Source organism: Trachinotus anak, unplaced genomic scaffold, assembly GCF_046630095.1.
Source record: "Trachinotus anak isolate AG129_WGS33_773 ecotype Australia unplaced genomic scaffold, CSIRO_AGI_Tana_v1 ptg000028l, whole genome shotgun sequence".
Lineage (NCBI taxonomy): Eukaryota > Metazoa > Chordata > Actinopteri > Carangiformes > Carangidae > Trachinotus > Trachinotus anak.
In genome coordinates, this window is record NW_027273879.1 from 1,094,260 (window position 1) to 1,108,375 (window position 14,116).

The 14,116-nt window shown below is 43.7% G+C and overlaps 1 protein-coding gene across 7 annotated transcripts in view; it reads right to left on the bottom strand.

Annotated features, from left to right (window-relative positions):
• Positions 1 to 13,077, bottom strand: part of LOC139611088 (calcium/calmodulin-dependent protein kinase type II subunit beta) — a 45,266-nt gene extending 32,189 nt beyond the window's left edge. For 2 of the 7 annotated variants that reach the window (XR_011686250.1, XM_071465410.1), the window contains exons 1-6: positions 12,801 to 13,077; positions 8,780 to 8,874; positions 7,185 to 7,244; positions 6,165 to 6,219; positions 5,491 to 5,556; positions 567 to 639 (exon numbers count right to left, since the gene is read on the bottom strand). Coding sequence is in view for 1 of the 7 variants with exons in the window: in XM_071465410.1 (XP_071321511.1) it covers positions 567 to 639; positions 5,491 to 5,556; positions 6,165 to 6,219; positions 7,185 to 7,244; positions 8,780 to 8,874; positions 12,801 to 12,862 (411 nt within the window). In the remaining 6 variants the exon portion in view is untranslated. The remainder of the gene's footprint in view (positions 1 to 566; positions 640 to 5,490; positions 5,557 to 6,164; positions 6,220 to 7,184; positions 7,245 to 8,779; positions 8,875 to 12,800) is intronic. The other 5 variants (XR_011686251.1, XR_011686254.1, XR_011686255.1 and 2 more) reach the window with 3 other exon arrangements.
• Positions 13,078 to 14,116: the final 1,039 nt, after the last annotated feature.

The window sequence follows — 14,116 nt, forward strand, 5'->3', positions numbered from 1 at the left end:
AACCAAAAACAGGTCTGTCAGCCAATCAGAAGAGAGGATCTGAGCCTCTCCTCTGATTGGCTCTTCTGAAATTAATGCCTGATAACACAGTATGACATAGTTGTGATAATATATAATAATATACTATAATACTTTCACTGCCCTTTCTGGTTGGAAATTTCAGGTATGCTGCAGCTGTAACCACACCCAACAGTGATGTGACGGTGTACTGACACACCTTAGAGTACACCTCTACTGAGAGCTTCAACCCAAAACAATGTTATCAGCTGTTCTTAAATTGCTCTTTCAATTAAAAATTATCGGAAAACATCCATCGTATGCATGCACAAACAATCCAGTGAGACAGAAATGCACACACACATACACACACCCATGCATGTATTGATAGATCAGGCCCACCGACGTGCACAGACATGCTGGGTTTTAATATATTTCACTGCACTTACCAGACGTCAGAATCTAGTACAGTCAGACAGACAAAATACAACTGTAAATCCCTCCCAACACACACACACATACACACAAACACAGACACACACAGACACACACCCCTGCAGGTGACTCACCTTGAGGTCTCTGTGTACCACCCCCATCTGATGGCAGTGGAGCACGGCTTCCAGGATCTGCTGGATGCAATGACTGCATGCAAACAGCAGGGGGAGCAGGTTAGTCTGAACACATCCAGCCCCCAGCATCCATGTAGAGGCAACCACCTCTCAACATGGGCAACACACACACACACACACGCGTACTTGTCTGTTAGTAGTGAGGAGACTCATTGACATTATGCATTATCTACCCAAACCTTAACCTTTACCCTGAACCCTAAACCAAGTCTCAACCCTCAACACTCTAAGTTGTGAACACATCCTCACAACAGTGGTTTCAAACCAAAATGTTTCCACACAACCATCACACACACACACACACACACACACACACGTATTCAATGTATTCTTTCACTGCACACTCACACATACAAAAAAAAGTGTGAAGAGTGAACCTGTCTGTGAACTATCGAGGGAGAAGGTGCGCAGTTTTCTATTTTCTGTTTTCAAGAAAAGGGCCAAACATGAGTCAGGCCGTGTAGGAGTGTGCTGCAGCTTCATGTGGGAGACACTGTGTCTAACCTGCACATTTCCCTGTGTAATTTATTCAGGAGCAGCAGCAACACCACCTTTGACGAGAAAGATTTAGCAGGTTTCCAAGCATCTGAAGTAGACACTGCTCTGCTGTTACTCTACTGAACTCTACTCTCTTTCACTTTCTCTCTCGTGCTTACTCACTCTCACTCTCACTCACTCTCTCTCTCTCTCTCTCTCTCTCGCTCTTGTCTGCTAAGGACCCCCAGGAAATCGCCATTCTAGTTCAGACCGTCTAAAATAGAGCAACAAGAGTCCCAGAAGCAAAACCTGAAGACAGGCAGACACGCAAAATCAGACAGACACACAGACAGACGGACGGACAGATAGACAGACAGCATGCAAAAGCAAGTTGTTTTTAAATCACAGGCAAAAATTATAAAAAATATCAATAAAACACAGGCATGGAAAAAAACACAACCCTTGTACAGAGGGTGCAGGACAGTGCAACACAATGAGACACACACACCTTGAGGTCCCTGTGCACTATGTCATGTTGGTGGGTGTAAGACACACAGTCTAGAATCTGATGTATACAGTGACTGCGGAGACAAAACGACAGGTGAGGAGCAGATAAAGGAGGGAACACGACAGTAATACAGAGGAGGGGACAGATTAAAGGGTCAGTTCACCAAAAATAAAAAAGAACATATTTCCTGACTTGTGTCCAACTTGTCATGTAGATAGTGTTGGTTTTACTTTCCCAGGTTTCTCTGAGATTTCTGCCTCCACTCAAACTCAATGGAGGTGAATGAAATTATATTTGCGCAGCTCATAGAATTAAAAAGTATGTGCAGCACTGTGCAAAAGTTTTACGCACCAAAGAGTTTTTTTAATTTATCAATTAACTTCATTCAGTAAAGAGCAAAAAAAAAACTGAATCAGATCAGTGTTTGCTTTCACTCCCTTTGCCTTTAAAACAGCGTTAGTTCTCCTCAGCTCACAGTCCTGCAGGTACTGGACAGTTCAGGTGCTCCAGTACCTGTGTCTCTTCATGTGACCCCAGACTGACTCCGTGATGCTGAGATCGGGCCTCTGCGATCTGAGCTTAGCTCTCCATGACTCTGGCTGTATGTCTGAGCTCGTTGTCCTGCTGCAGAATGAATCTGGGGCCGATCCTACGTCTTTCTGATGAGACTGTGCGATGGAGAAGAATCTGAACATCAGAAGTGCCTCTAACTTTTGCACAGTGTTGTATATAAACAAGAGTAAAGGGCAACACACCAGCAGCATCTTGGTGAGCGTCACTGAAGGTTTGTATCAACTCATCGAGATACGTCACAGTCCTGTTTCCCAACATCGCCCCCTGGGCCATCACATACTGCTCCTGTCTACATGGGATGTCTGGTGTGTGCAGTCAAATGATGCAGCCCTACATGGTGCCGCCACTGTGAGATGCACTAAGGAGTCCACAGCCATACTAGAGGCTCTGTGAGGCTCTGCTTAGGGACAGTAGTGTTTTGAGCTAAATGCTAATCAGCCTGGGACACCCCTTGAGAAACTCCTTCCCCACACCTCTCCAATGTCAGATCCTGGAGCTCTGTGTCTGATAATGTCTCCAACTTTTTGAAACTGATAATCTGAGAATAACACCCACTTCAGACAGTCTCGACTTTTTGTAATTGTTAAATACTATGAGCCCCATAGACTAAATTCCATTCACCTCCATTGTATCAGGATGGAGGCAGAGATCTGAGAAACAGGTCCTGGATGCATAAAACCAAAACTATTCCCATGGCTGGACACTCTTACAGATCAGAGAGGAAATATGTTTCTGTGTAATCTGGGTGAACCCTCAGTTTAACAGGGTGGAGAGAGACGGGAAGGATCAAGCGATTCTGTGTGCAGATGGAGTACAGAGAGGAAACTGTCAGCAAGATACTGTTGGACAGTAATCAAGCCATGCTACACCCACACACACACACAAACACAGACAAACACACACAGATACACAATTTAAGTAAGAGGAATAATGGAGAGTGAAGGCAGAGATGAGGGGCTTTAGAATACAGAAGAATAACAGGGAATCTCCACAGTGAGATAATCATCACGGCTCTTATGTGCAGTTACCCTGGTTGCGTATGTGTCCTACATTTTAACTGAAAATTCAGTGTGGAACCACAGGTGTGAATACAAAAAACTGTCTTGGTGGCACTTATTTAGTGCCAGTGTAGAAAATCCTGCCTCCTTTTTTTTTACCTGCTACCAGACGCCACCATTTTTGTGCACAAGTCTGAAAATAATATACCCAAAATCAAACTGCACTGCATTACCTTGGCCTCCTCTGGAAGGTAACTCTTAACATTTTACAACCAAAGAGTCAAGTCAACAGCTGCTGCAGTGATGGGGAACATTAAATGCTTTGCAAAGACAGAATCAGGAGACCCAGGAGGCTTAAGAAAATGTAGACTTTGTCAAGGTTGTGTGAAGACTGAGTCTGGCACAGATCAAAACACACCTAAAGTAGTGTCACCAAAGGCTCCCACATTGCTTTTAAAGGTTAGCCTCAAATCTGTATTAATTCCCCTAAATGTGTTGGTCCTGAAAATCTCCAGCTTTAGTGACACCTGTGGTCCCTGGTGGTCAAACCAACATATAAACATAAGCTGTGTGATGAATTTAAAATGTCTGTGTGCAAATTAAACTGATGAAGTAGGGAAGATATTGACTTTGATAACAGATATTTTTTATATACTGCACTGTAGATGTACAGTTACCACATTAGTAAAGAGCTATAGTATATAAAGTGGTATCATCTGCATAAAAACATACATTTCAACGTGTAATCACTGAATTATTATTTATGTAAACAGGGAATAAAAGAGGATAAGTCCACCTTTACAAATTTTAAGAGCACTGTGTAACTACTACAAACTTCTACTTGAGTTCAACCAGAGAGAAATGGACCGTCCTAAAAAAGGAGGGTAGGACAGTGAGTAAGCAATATCTGCTTTAATGTGGGACAGCTCTCACTGTTACTGTGTTTATGACTGGTTTAATGAACAGATGTTCGGTTGAGACACTTGTTTCTTGATGCTTGATGTGTTTAGTTTCAGTGCTTGACTTGACGACAGCTGCTGAGATTCGGTGCAGTGATGGCACCAATGTCACATTTCACGTTGTTAGAATTTGAGAGAAAAGCAATTACAAACTTTCAAGCTTTGCCAATGTACACATGGTATCATTATCACTTTTTGTTCACCAGCAGCATGAGCAGCCATTTCTCACTGGAATTTCATGTGTCATGTTTGCTAGCTGGTTACCGTCAGCCACTAGTAAGCAGCAAATGAAACCTGCCTTATCACCTCTGCATTTGTGTTATTAATTCCTGCACTTGCATAAATCTGCATATTTTTCATTAAGGTTGAACCCTGTCAGAACAAAGTGAAACAGGGAAAATAAAAACATGACTTGGGAATAAATGCACTAATGCTATGAAACCACATGCAAGTAAACTACTAAATCTACTAAATATGGCATTTTTTTAAATATAGGATCAACACTTTCATCCTTAATGCTGCTGATTTTACCAAAATCTAATATAACTAGATGTGATGTTTTCATTAATTACTTTTCACTTATATTAAATTTAGATTTTAGTAATTAAAATAGATACAGATAATGCCATTAATGCGTCTTACAGTAAGTGGAGGAGTAAAATAAAAACTTGTTCAAATCACAAAATAAAACCCGTTTCTCCTTGAAATCTGATGTTTTTCATCATGTGCTTGACGACAGGTGAAATAACCAATACTTCAGTGTCTGTATGTTGAAAGCATACAGTGTGGAAAAGCTCATCTATAGCCTCAAATATGGCAACAAGTGGGGTGATAAAAACCCAGTGATGAGACCAGGAGTGAGAGATGAAAATATTTAAAATCAGATGGAAAATAAACAGTTTCTCGTCTTTTTTTTCCTGCGTCTCTCATTCTACCTCTTTCATTCCTCCTCATGGTGCTTCTGTCCCCTTCTTGTCTTCTCTCTCTCGCCTCCACAAACCGCCTCCACAGTCAAATTGATTTAAGTCTACCTCCTAAGGGGGTTACAACGTGGGCGTGTGTGCATTTTGTGCATGTGTATGTTTCCATCTGTCTGTAAAATTCTGACTCTGGGGAAAGCTCCTCGACCTCGATTTGCAATTCAGTTCACAGAAAAACCGCGCAGAGGTATTATCCATCGTATCTAGAGCCTCTAACACCAAAAACAATGTGTCAAAATTGTGTGTGTGTGTGTGTGCGCTAATGAGAAGAGTCCAACTCTCAGAGCTGCTGGAGGACTGCAGAGGCTGCAGGACTGACACATGGATGGGATGAAGAAGACAAGAGAGATGAGATTCATGGGTGTTTACCTGGCATCTGCTTCACTGTAGTACTCTCTAGCCACGATATCCTCAAACAGCTCCCCTCCTGTCACCCTGAGAAACGTAAAGATGGAGTTTAAAATGCAGAATTATGCACATTTTTTCACGCACGCACGCACGCACACACACACACACACACACACACACACACACACACACACACAGACAGGAGGGGGATGTCCTCATTAGGGGGAAACCCCGGCTGCAGGATTCACTCCAACTGGGTTGCCATGGAGACTGGCTCCAGTGTGGGGGAGTGTGGATGTATCTGTGTGTGTGTGCACTAAAGTGGGAGCCGCAAGGGGGGAGGGAGGGAGGGAGGGGAGGAGGTGGAGGCGGTGGGGTTGGACTGTTATGTAATGGGGGAAACTGCCATGGAAGCGAGGAGGGGATGAAGAAGAAGAAGAAGAGAAGGAACGAAGAGAGAATGCAGATAGAAAGGAGGAAAAAAGTAAGAGAGCGTAAGAGGAGACAGATTGAAGGAAGGGAGTGGAAAATGAAGCACCAGGGGAGTGGGAGGAGGAGGATGAAGGATGAAGGAGGAGGAGGGAGCGCAGCACAGCGTGGCAGAGCAAGAGAAGAAGAAGTAGAGGCAAAGAGGAGGAAGAGGGTAAAGGAGGGAGGGAAGGAGGGAGGAGGGAGGAGGAGACAAAGCAACTCACAGGTCAAAGATTAGATAGTGGAAGCCTTCCTCTGAGATGCTGTCATGGAGACGAACTGGAGGGAGGTGAAGAGAGAGAGGGAGAAACAGAAACAGAGGTGTCACAATTATCTGAGCTTCTTCTTTTTGGGGACGATCTAAGGCGCACATTCTCTTCATCTCATCCAGCATTTACTATAATCCACATAACTTACTATTTTAGTCTTAAAGGACCAGACTGGTCATATTCTATATTTGTCTTGTCAATAAATCCCATGAAAAGACCAAAACCACTGATGAAACATAAAGATAATGATGTTTGAAATAAATTAAATCACTACAGTCAGTGGCTGCATAAATCTTTCATGTGTGAGTTCAACTGTGATGAACTGTCTGTTTTCTGAGTGATCCAATAAAAACTATAGCAGATTTCAGGTAAATACTCAGAAAAACCAAATCCTGCAAGGTTGGATGGTGGGTCCAGGTGGGCGGGGCTTGGGACATGGCTGAGAGTAATGACTTCTGTTTTGTGACATCACAAAGTTGCAGAAGTTCTGACGGCTGGTTTTAAGGCTCGGTGTCTGAATACAGGCTGTGTGCATTTCTCTGTGGACTGAGGCTTTGATACTTTCACAGTATTAATATAGAACCTAGACCTGCTTTATAATCACACACACATGGACATCTACCTTTATATAATATGGGACCTTTAATCTTCTTGAATTTCTATAAAAAAAACAGGCGTTCTGAAACTCTTGATGTTTACACTGAGGGATATTAAGCCGTGACTCTGTTTTTACAGCTACACCATGGAATGTGCAGCGCTTCACACACATTTTCTAAAAATTCAGACTGACACACTTGTTATTTTTGGGATCTCTGCAAGAAGGTTCATGTTTGGTCTCAGAGCACGAGACTGTAGCGACTGTAAAGGGATTAAACGATCTCAGCAGCCGGTCATGATGTATTAATGATGGGGGGTCACGGGGGACTGTCTCTGGGAACAACTGGCAGCAGCACATTTGAAAAAGCAGAGTCTCACCGATGTTGGGGTGCTTGAGTAATCTGCAGATGCGGGCTTCTCTCTCCAGCTTCTGGTGGTCTACAACACAGTCGCACAAAGGTTTAAAACAAAATATAGACAAACACGTCAAAGCTGAAGAAGCAGCTCGGGCTGGTGTGGACTTCACAACGGGACACAAATGTATCATGAGGAAACAGTTTGTACAGGGTGAAGTGGTGACTGTTTTCAAGGTGATTGACAAGGAGTTCTGAAACACACACACACACACACACACACACACAAGACTTATGTTCATATGAGTTTACACACACACAGATGAGAAGGGCCTGAGGGCTTCACTCGTCCCAGATGCCTATTTAACCCCCCAATCCTGAGAGAGGGGGAGAGGAGAGGAGAGGAGAGGAGAAAAGGAAACAAGGGATGAGAGAATACAAGAAGCAAGTGGAAGAGACAGGAGAGGAAATAAGAGGAGAGGAAACAAGGAGCAGAGGAGACAAATCAAATATATGTTAAGAGAGGAGAGGAAACAGGAAGAAACAAATTGAAATGAGAAGAAAGTAGGACCAATATGAGAGAAAGAGAGGAAACAAGAGGAATAGACAGAAGAGGAAAGGAAGCGAGGAAAGGGGCAAGAGGAGTGGAAACAAGGAGAGGATGCAAGAGGAGAAGAAAAAAGCGGAGGGGAGGGAGTAAGGAGACAGGTCAAGTCAAGAAGAGAGGAATTGAGATGCGAGGACAGGAGAGGCAAGGAAACAAGGGAGAAGAAGAAGAAGAGGAAATTGGAGAAGACAAAGCAAGTGGAAAAGAGAGGAAACAAGAGAGGAGAGGAGTGGAGAGGAGACGAGAGGAGAGGAGAGGAGAGGAGAGGAGAGGAGAGGAGAGGAGTGGAGAGGAGAGGGAGATCCAGTTGAGTTGCTGGTTTGTCCTGCTCAGGAGCTCAGCTCCTGCAGCTTCTCTGTCAGTCATGTAAGAACAAAGATGGCTGAACGATCGTCCTCAAAGACCCCACAGCAGGAAGTGGAAGGCCCGCACCATCTGACAAACAAGCTCATGTGTCTTCAACAAAGATGGTGTGAGATCGACGCAACCGTAGCCCCACCCATATCTTGTTCCTTTGCAGTAATTAAACCATTGTTGCTATTTTTAGATGATTGATCTGAGGTGTTCCTACAGGTTTTTATGATCATTATATTTGGAGGAAAAGACACAGGATGCTGCTTCATCCCACTGACAATGACATAATGTCCTAAACACTTTAAGTGGTGCTTCAAAGAGACGATGTTTGCCTATTCTGTCACAACCAGTCTGTAGTAGACTGTGAAGACTGGACACAAAGGATGGACAGAGGATGATTCCTCGGATGCTTCCTCTCGCCGTGGATTCAGCAGCGCGTCTGACTGAAACCATCATCTGCCTCTCTCTGAGGAACAGACGTGAAGGCTTCACACGCTGGAATCAAAACAAGCGCTAAAATATGCTAATGTAGGCTTTCAGATCTGGGACATACACACATGCACATAATGATCTCCCATGATGCCTCTGTTTCCGCATACGACTGAAAACACACATGCAGCCACAGTACAGGGTTAGCTGTTCACATCCTTCTCTCTCACCTCTGGCCGAGAGTTTTTTGGTGTTGATGATTTTGGCGGCGTACTCTTGGCCTGTGCAGAGTTTGACACAGCGGCGCACCACTGAAAAGGCCCCCCTGGGAAACAGAGACAGGAGACAGGAGGAGGAGACGGGTCAGCTGCCACATCAGCTTCGTCAGCATCAAAAGGGACGTCTCAGCTATCGGACTGACCTCGTAGTTGTCCTGGAGCCCTCTCTGCCTGTAAACACCCTGACCTGCATGCCTGATGTACATGAATCTGGTGCTCTGTCAAACTCTGTTTCCCTTAAACAGCTTCACTGTTTTATGTTTTGTGATTAATATACAGAAAATTAATACACATTAATACAGAGAACCAGGGCCAAGGTTGAATTACACTTTCATAGAACAAGCAACCAACAATTATTTCCACCATCAACATATCTGACATTTAATTTCTGTAATCGATTGTTCAGTGTATGAAATATCAGAAAATAGTGAAAAATGCCTCATTATTCCCTGAACCTCTGGTAAACATATTGTAAATAACAACAAAACTACAAAAACTAGGAAATATTCACTTTAATAACAATACAATAAATGAATCATTTAACTCATCCTGAAGCTCAATAAGGGGAAGAAAATGGATGGATGGACTAATTTAACAGTAGCTAATTTAACAACTGTGCAGGGGATTTTCCAGCCAGGCTTCGCTACAGTCACCTACAAAAACATTTTACATATTGCCAATGGCAGGATGGAAAATCATATGTCATTTGTAAATCAAATTTTGTACTTTTTAATACCTTTAAGGCATTTTTTAGGAAATATAAATCAAGGCTTTTTAAGAGTTTTCAAGACCGTCAGGTACCCAATGAATGAAGAAGTTATTTTTCGATTGGTAATCCATCAGTCCATTTATCCATCACGTTAATTGACTAATTATATGATTAGGAATTATTGTTACATACAGTTGGGAGGTTAAAAATGTCAAATGTCAAAAATGTCTGTAATGCAAACAAACAACAAACAGAAATGTCACCAAATGGCTGCAAATGCACCACAACAGCTGGCAGATACATCACTTGCTAACAACCTGCTACAAAAAGAAGCTAATTCAGGCCACACTTCATCTGATTCAGTTTTCAGAAACCAGTCAACAGGCGTCTTTTCTCCATGACTTGAATAATTTCAGAGAAGTGAGTGGCATCAAACAGCAAGAATTAGAAAAAGAAAAGCAGCATTTAGGGATAAGTCCTGTAATATATATATGTGTGTGTGTGTGTGTGTGTGTGTGTGTGTGTGTGTGTGTGTGTTCTGGGGTTTTTAGGGCCACATTTGCTCATCAAACCCAACAGAGACAAACAGAAATAACCACCTCTGTCATTTCTCCGAGCTAATTTTATCTCACCTCAGGATTGTTATGCAATGAAACACTCACACTCCCCTCAGAGCCCCTGCCTCTCACGAGCTCTCCAACACGCGGACATGATGAGGAGACGGGGTGAATAAGCATGACACTCGCTGACACTCCCGCCGTGTGGTGGAGAAGGCAGCCCTGCTTCGACATGACAGGTTATCTGCAGGGCGGGTGGGAGTCAGGGGGAGGGCTGGATCTGGATCCAGTACCTGCTGATTAGCTGAGCTCCGAGGGTAACAAGTACCCTGATCTAATCTCTTTAAGTCTCCATCGTTTCTTATTAGCAAAAAGTAATGAACTTAACCGTCAGGTAGAGCCATTTAGCCAAATATGCAAACATGTAATATAACGCTTTAATATTAGTAGTAATAACAATATAATGATATTCTTGACTCAACTTATCAGCATCATCTAGAGCATTTAAGTGTGTCTTACTATCTCCACCTTAAAATGAGCAAAATCCATTGGCTATTGAAGCTCCAGAGAAAGCCAATGAGGTGACTGTGCAAAGTCAAACTTGATTATCTTAGTGTTTTAAATTAATTTTTAAACTTTTGTGGCAAAGCTAAACCTAATTTGATTCATTAAAAGAATCATAAAACCCCTGAGGCTGTAAGACCCCTCCAACAGCCACAAGGGGCAACAATGAGCTCATTTCACTCTCGAAAACAAACAAGTCACACAATGGTGAGATTTTTCTTTTCTTTATCAGACGTTTTCAAACCATGTTTTTTTTTTTGTTTTACAAGCGAAGAGACTTTAAGGATGTAAACTAAGATTGTCAGGGGCTGGTGGAGACCAAAAACAGAGCTAAAAGAGAGATTCATCAAGTGGATATAAACATGACTCCAGATGAAGGATCATGTGCTGTTTGATCAACATATTCACTTAAAAGGTTCCAGTTTTTGATGTTATTGGAGTGCGATGCATGATTTCCCCATGGATTTGACGTCCATATCTGATCAAATTACAACCACTGGGATGAAAAGCAGCAAATCTTTACAAATGAGAAGCTGCACCTGGGGAACATCTGGCATCTGTTGTTGATAAGTGACTCATGTGCAGTGATGGAAGAAGCACAATGACTTTTCACCTACACAGTGTGGACATTCAAGTTCAAGAATTCAAAATTTCACTTCAGTAAAAGTACAAAATTATTTTCATCAAAATATCTTTATTCATAATGCAGAATTTCCCATTTCAGAATATTATATTATTATTATTATTATATTATTGGACTATAGTTTTTGATGCATTAATGTTTACATCACTTTAATGTTGCAGCTAGCAAAGCTAGGCTAATTTTGATTACTTTATATAGCCTACTGTTGAGTAGCTTTTGAAATGACCCCCAAGATCAATTTAAAAAATCATATTACTTATTACTAATTTATTTGTGAATTATATTTTGTGTCATTTTATATTTGTATTATTAATGCCAATCTGCAAACTAAGTTATCAAGTCAACAATATTTGCCTCTGAACAGTTATTTAGTTACTTTCCATCTGATCAATAATCAAAATAGTTGCCGATTATTTTTCTGTCAATCACAAATCATTTAAACTGTAACTGAAGCCCAACCCTAAAAGTCTGAACTCATAACACTTCACCTGCTCAGAACGATCCTCCAGTCTTCACACACACACACACACACACACACACACACACACACACACACCCAGGACACACAAGTGACACCAGTGACAAAACAAGCAAAACAGTAATAAGACTCTGTTATCAGCGAGGGCAGCTGCTGCTACTAAAACATGCCTATTGTCTTTAACTCATCACATCCCACACACACACACACACACACAGGGCTGGACATCAGTGCCATCACAGAAGCAGCCTGTAATATAAAATACCAACATTTCAGGTCGACAAATGAAACCAAACCACAGCCCTGAACTTGCTTTTTTATCCCCAGCGGCTGTGGAATAAATGTTCCTGTGAGGCCAACATTGCAGAGAGATCCTCTCTACCCACGCACAACCTGACAGAGACATTGAGTCCACTTTGCATCTACCCACTGTGGCACCCATATCCTCTTCAGTCTCTCTCAATCTGTCTGCATCCTATTGGGGGGGCCACACATCCCCAGTCTCTCTATTTCTTTCTTTTGTGTTTTATCACAAGACCAACCTCATTAGATTCGCAGCAGATCAAGAGCAGCAGCATCATTCTCTGACTTCCCTCCAAAGCTGTGCCACTGTGTAAAGCCAGAGGATGATGAGGGAGCTTAATTCCGACACATCAGCTTTTCCCTGATATTAGGCCTGTTTGTCCCTAATTAGCCTCTGGGCAAAGAGGGGGAGTGGGGGTGAGCCCAGAAGTGCTCCTGGGCTCATGCAGCCCCTTCTCCCTGCAAAATCTAACTATCTGGCGGCTTGCCATAGCCCGGCTCTTGCTCTTAAAGAAGTCTGGTGGTGCAAAAAAGAAGCCATGCACTGAGAAATAATCATCATTGAGAGGCTAATTATAGAAGCAGGAGAGCTCCGGACCAGCGTGCGTTTTGTTTTGGAGGGATGGAGCCGCGTCCATCACCGCGGCTGTGCGCGGCTCCATCCCTCCCGCTGCTGTGCGGCTGCAGGACGGGGTCGGCAGAAGGGGACAGCGGCTTACTTGCCAAGCTCCTCGTACAGCTGGTATTCATCTGTGAAGCGTGTGCAAGTGGTCGTTGCCATGATGCTGCCTCCTCCTCGGACGGGTGCGGGTTCCGAGTCCGAAATGCGCGGCGCGTCGCTGCGGACAGGGAGAGCCTCGGTTCAGTCTCCGCCCACCTCAGAGCTCCGGACGGCGGAGCGGTTCAGCTGCAGCCCGGCGCGCACACACACACACACACACACACGGCCCGGGCTCTGCGCTCCGGTGTGAGAGGAGGGCGGACTCTTTAAATACCACACACATCGGTAACGTAAGCTCACCACATGACGCCCCCCCCCCCTTAAAAAAAGGAAAAGAAATAAAGAACAAGTGAAATCAAAGGCAGGGAGCGCTGATTGAAGGGGGCGGGGCGGGGGGGGGGGGGGGGGGGGCAGCATTTGATTACACATTATTATAAATCACAAAATGAAGAGAAGCCCGCAGCCCATAATGAAATTACTCCACTGTCTCTGACTTCAGCTGCCAGAGGCGCGTCTATGCTCAGGTGTTCGGGGAAGCTGAGCTCCTCGGCGGGTTCAGTCATGGCTCAGTCTGCGCAGCTTGTCTCCATGCTCCTTCTCACAAATAAAACAAACACTTAACAAATCAGTTTCACTTTGGACAGGGCCGGATTAACCTGTGAGGAGGCCCCCAGGGCAAAAACCTACTGTCGGGCCCCCACAGACCCACCAACCCCCCTTTTCTGCCTGTTGAATTCCAGGTTGCCTCAAAGCGACACCCTGATCAACAAGGCCAGCCGGGGCTAGCTGGTTAGCGTGCTAACTTCAGATGAAACAAAGACGTCATAGACACAAGCATTAACAGTGGCGTTGCTTTCCACCTCTGGACACAGCTGCTGGCGAGGAATGACGTTTGATGCTGAACGCTAACGTTGGCTATGTAGTAAGAAAACTTACAAATAGCTCGTTAAAGAGCCCCTCCAATAAAAATCTAGTTTAATAATAAATAATTACAATTCCTGCCAACTTGCGGAGAAGGCGGGGCGGGGCTAAATAAACCTGAAACCTAACTCTGAGCCAGAGTTAGTATTAACATAACCACTAGCACTGTGTCAGCCACTGCCAGTTACAAGCTAACAAACAGCACAAACAAAAGATGCTAACTATGCTAACGGTTCTGATCCGTCTGCTAGTCTCTGATTCTGGTCTCAACAGACTCCTCATCTGAGTCTGGGTCTGACTGAGGCTCCAACATGAGGCTGAGTCTCTCTGATGTTTCCTCCTCTAACCATCTTCATACACTCTGCTCTTTCACCTGGACACCTGGAGCCAGCA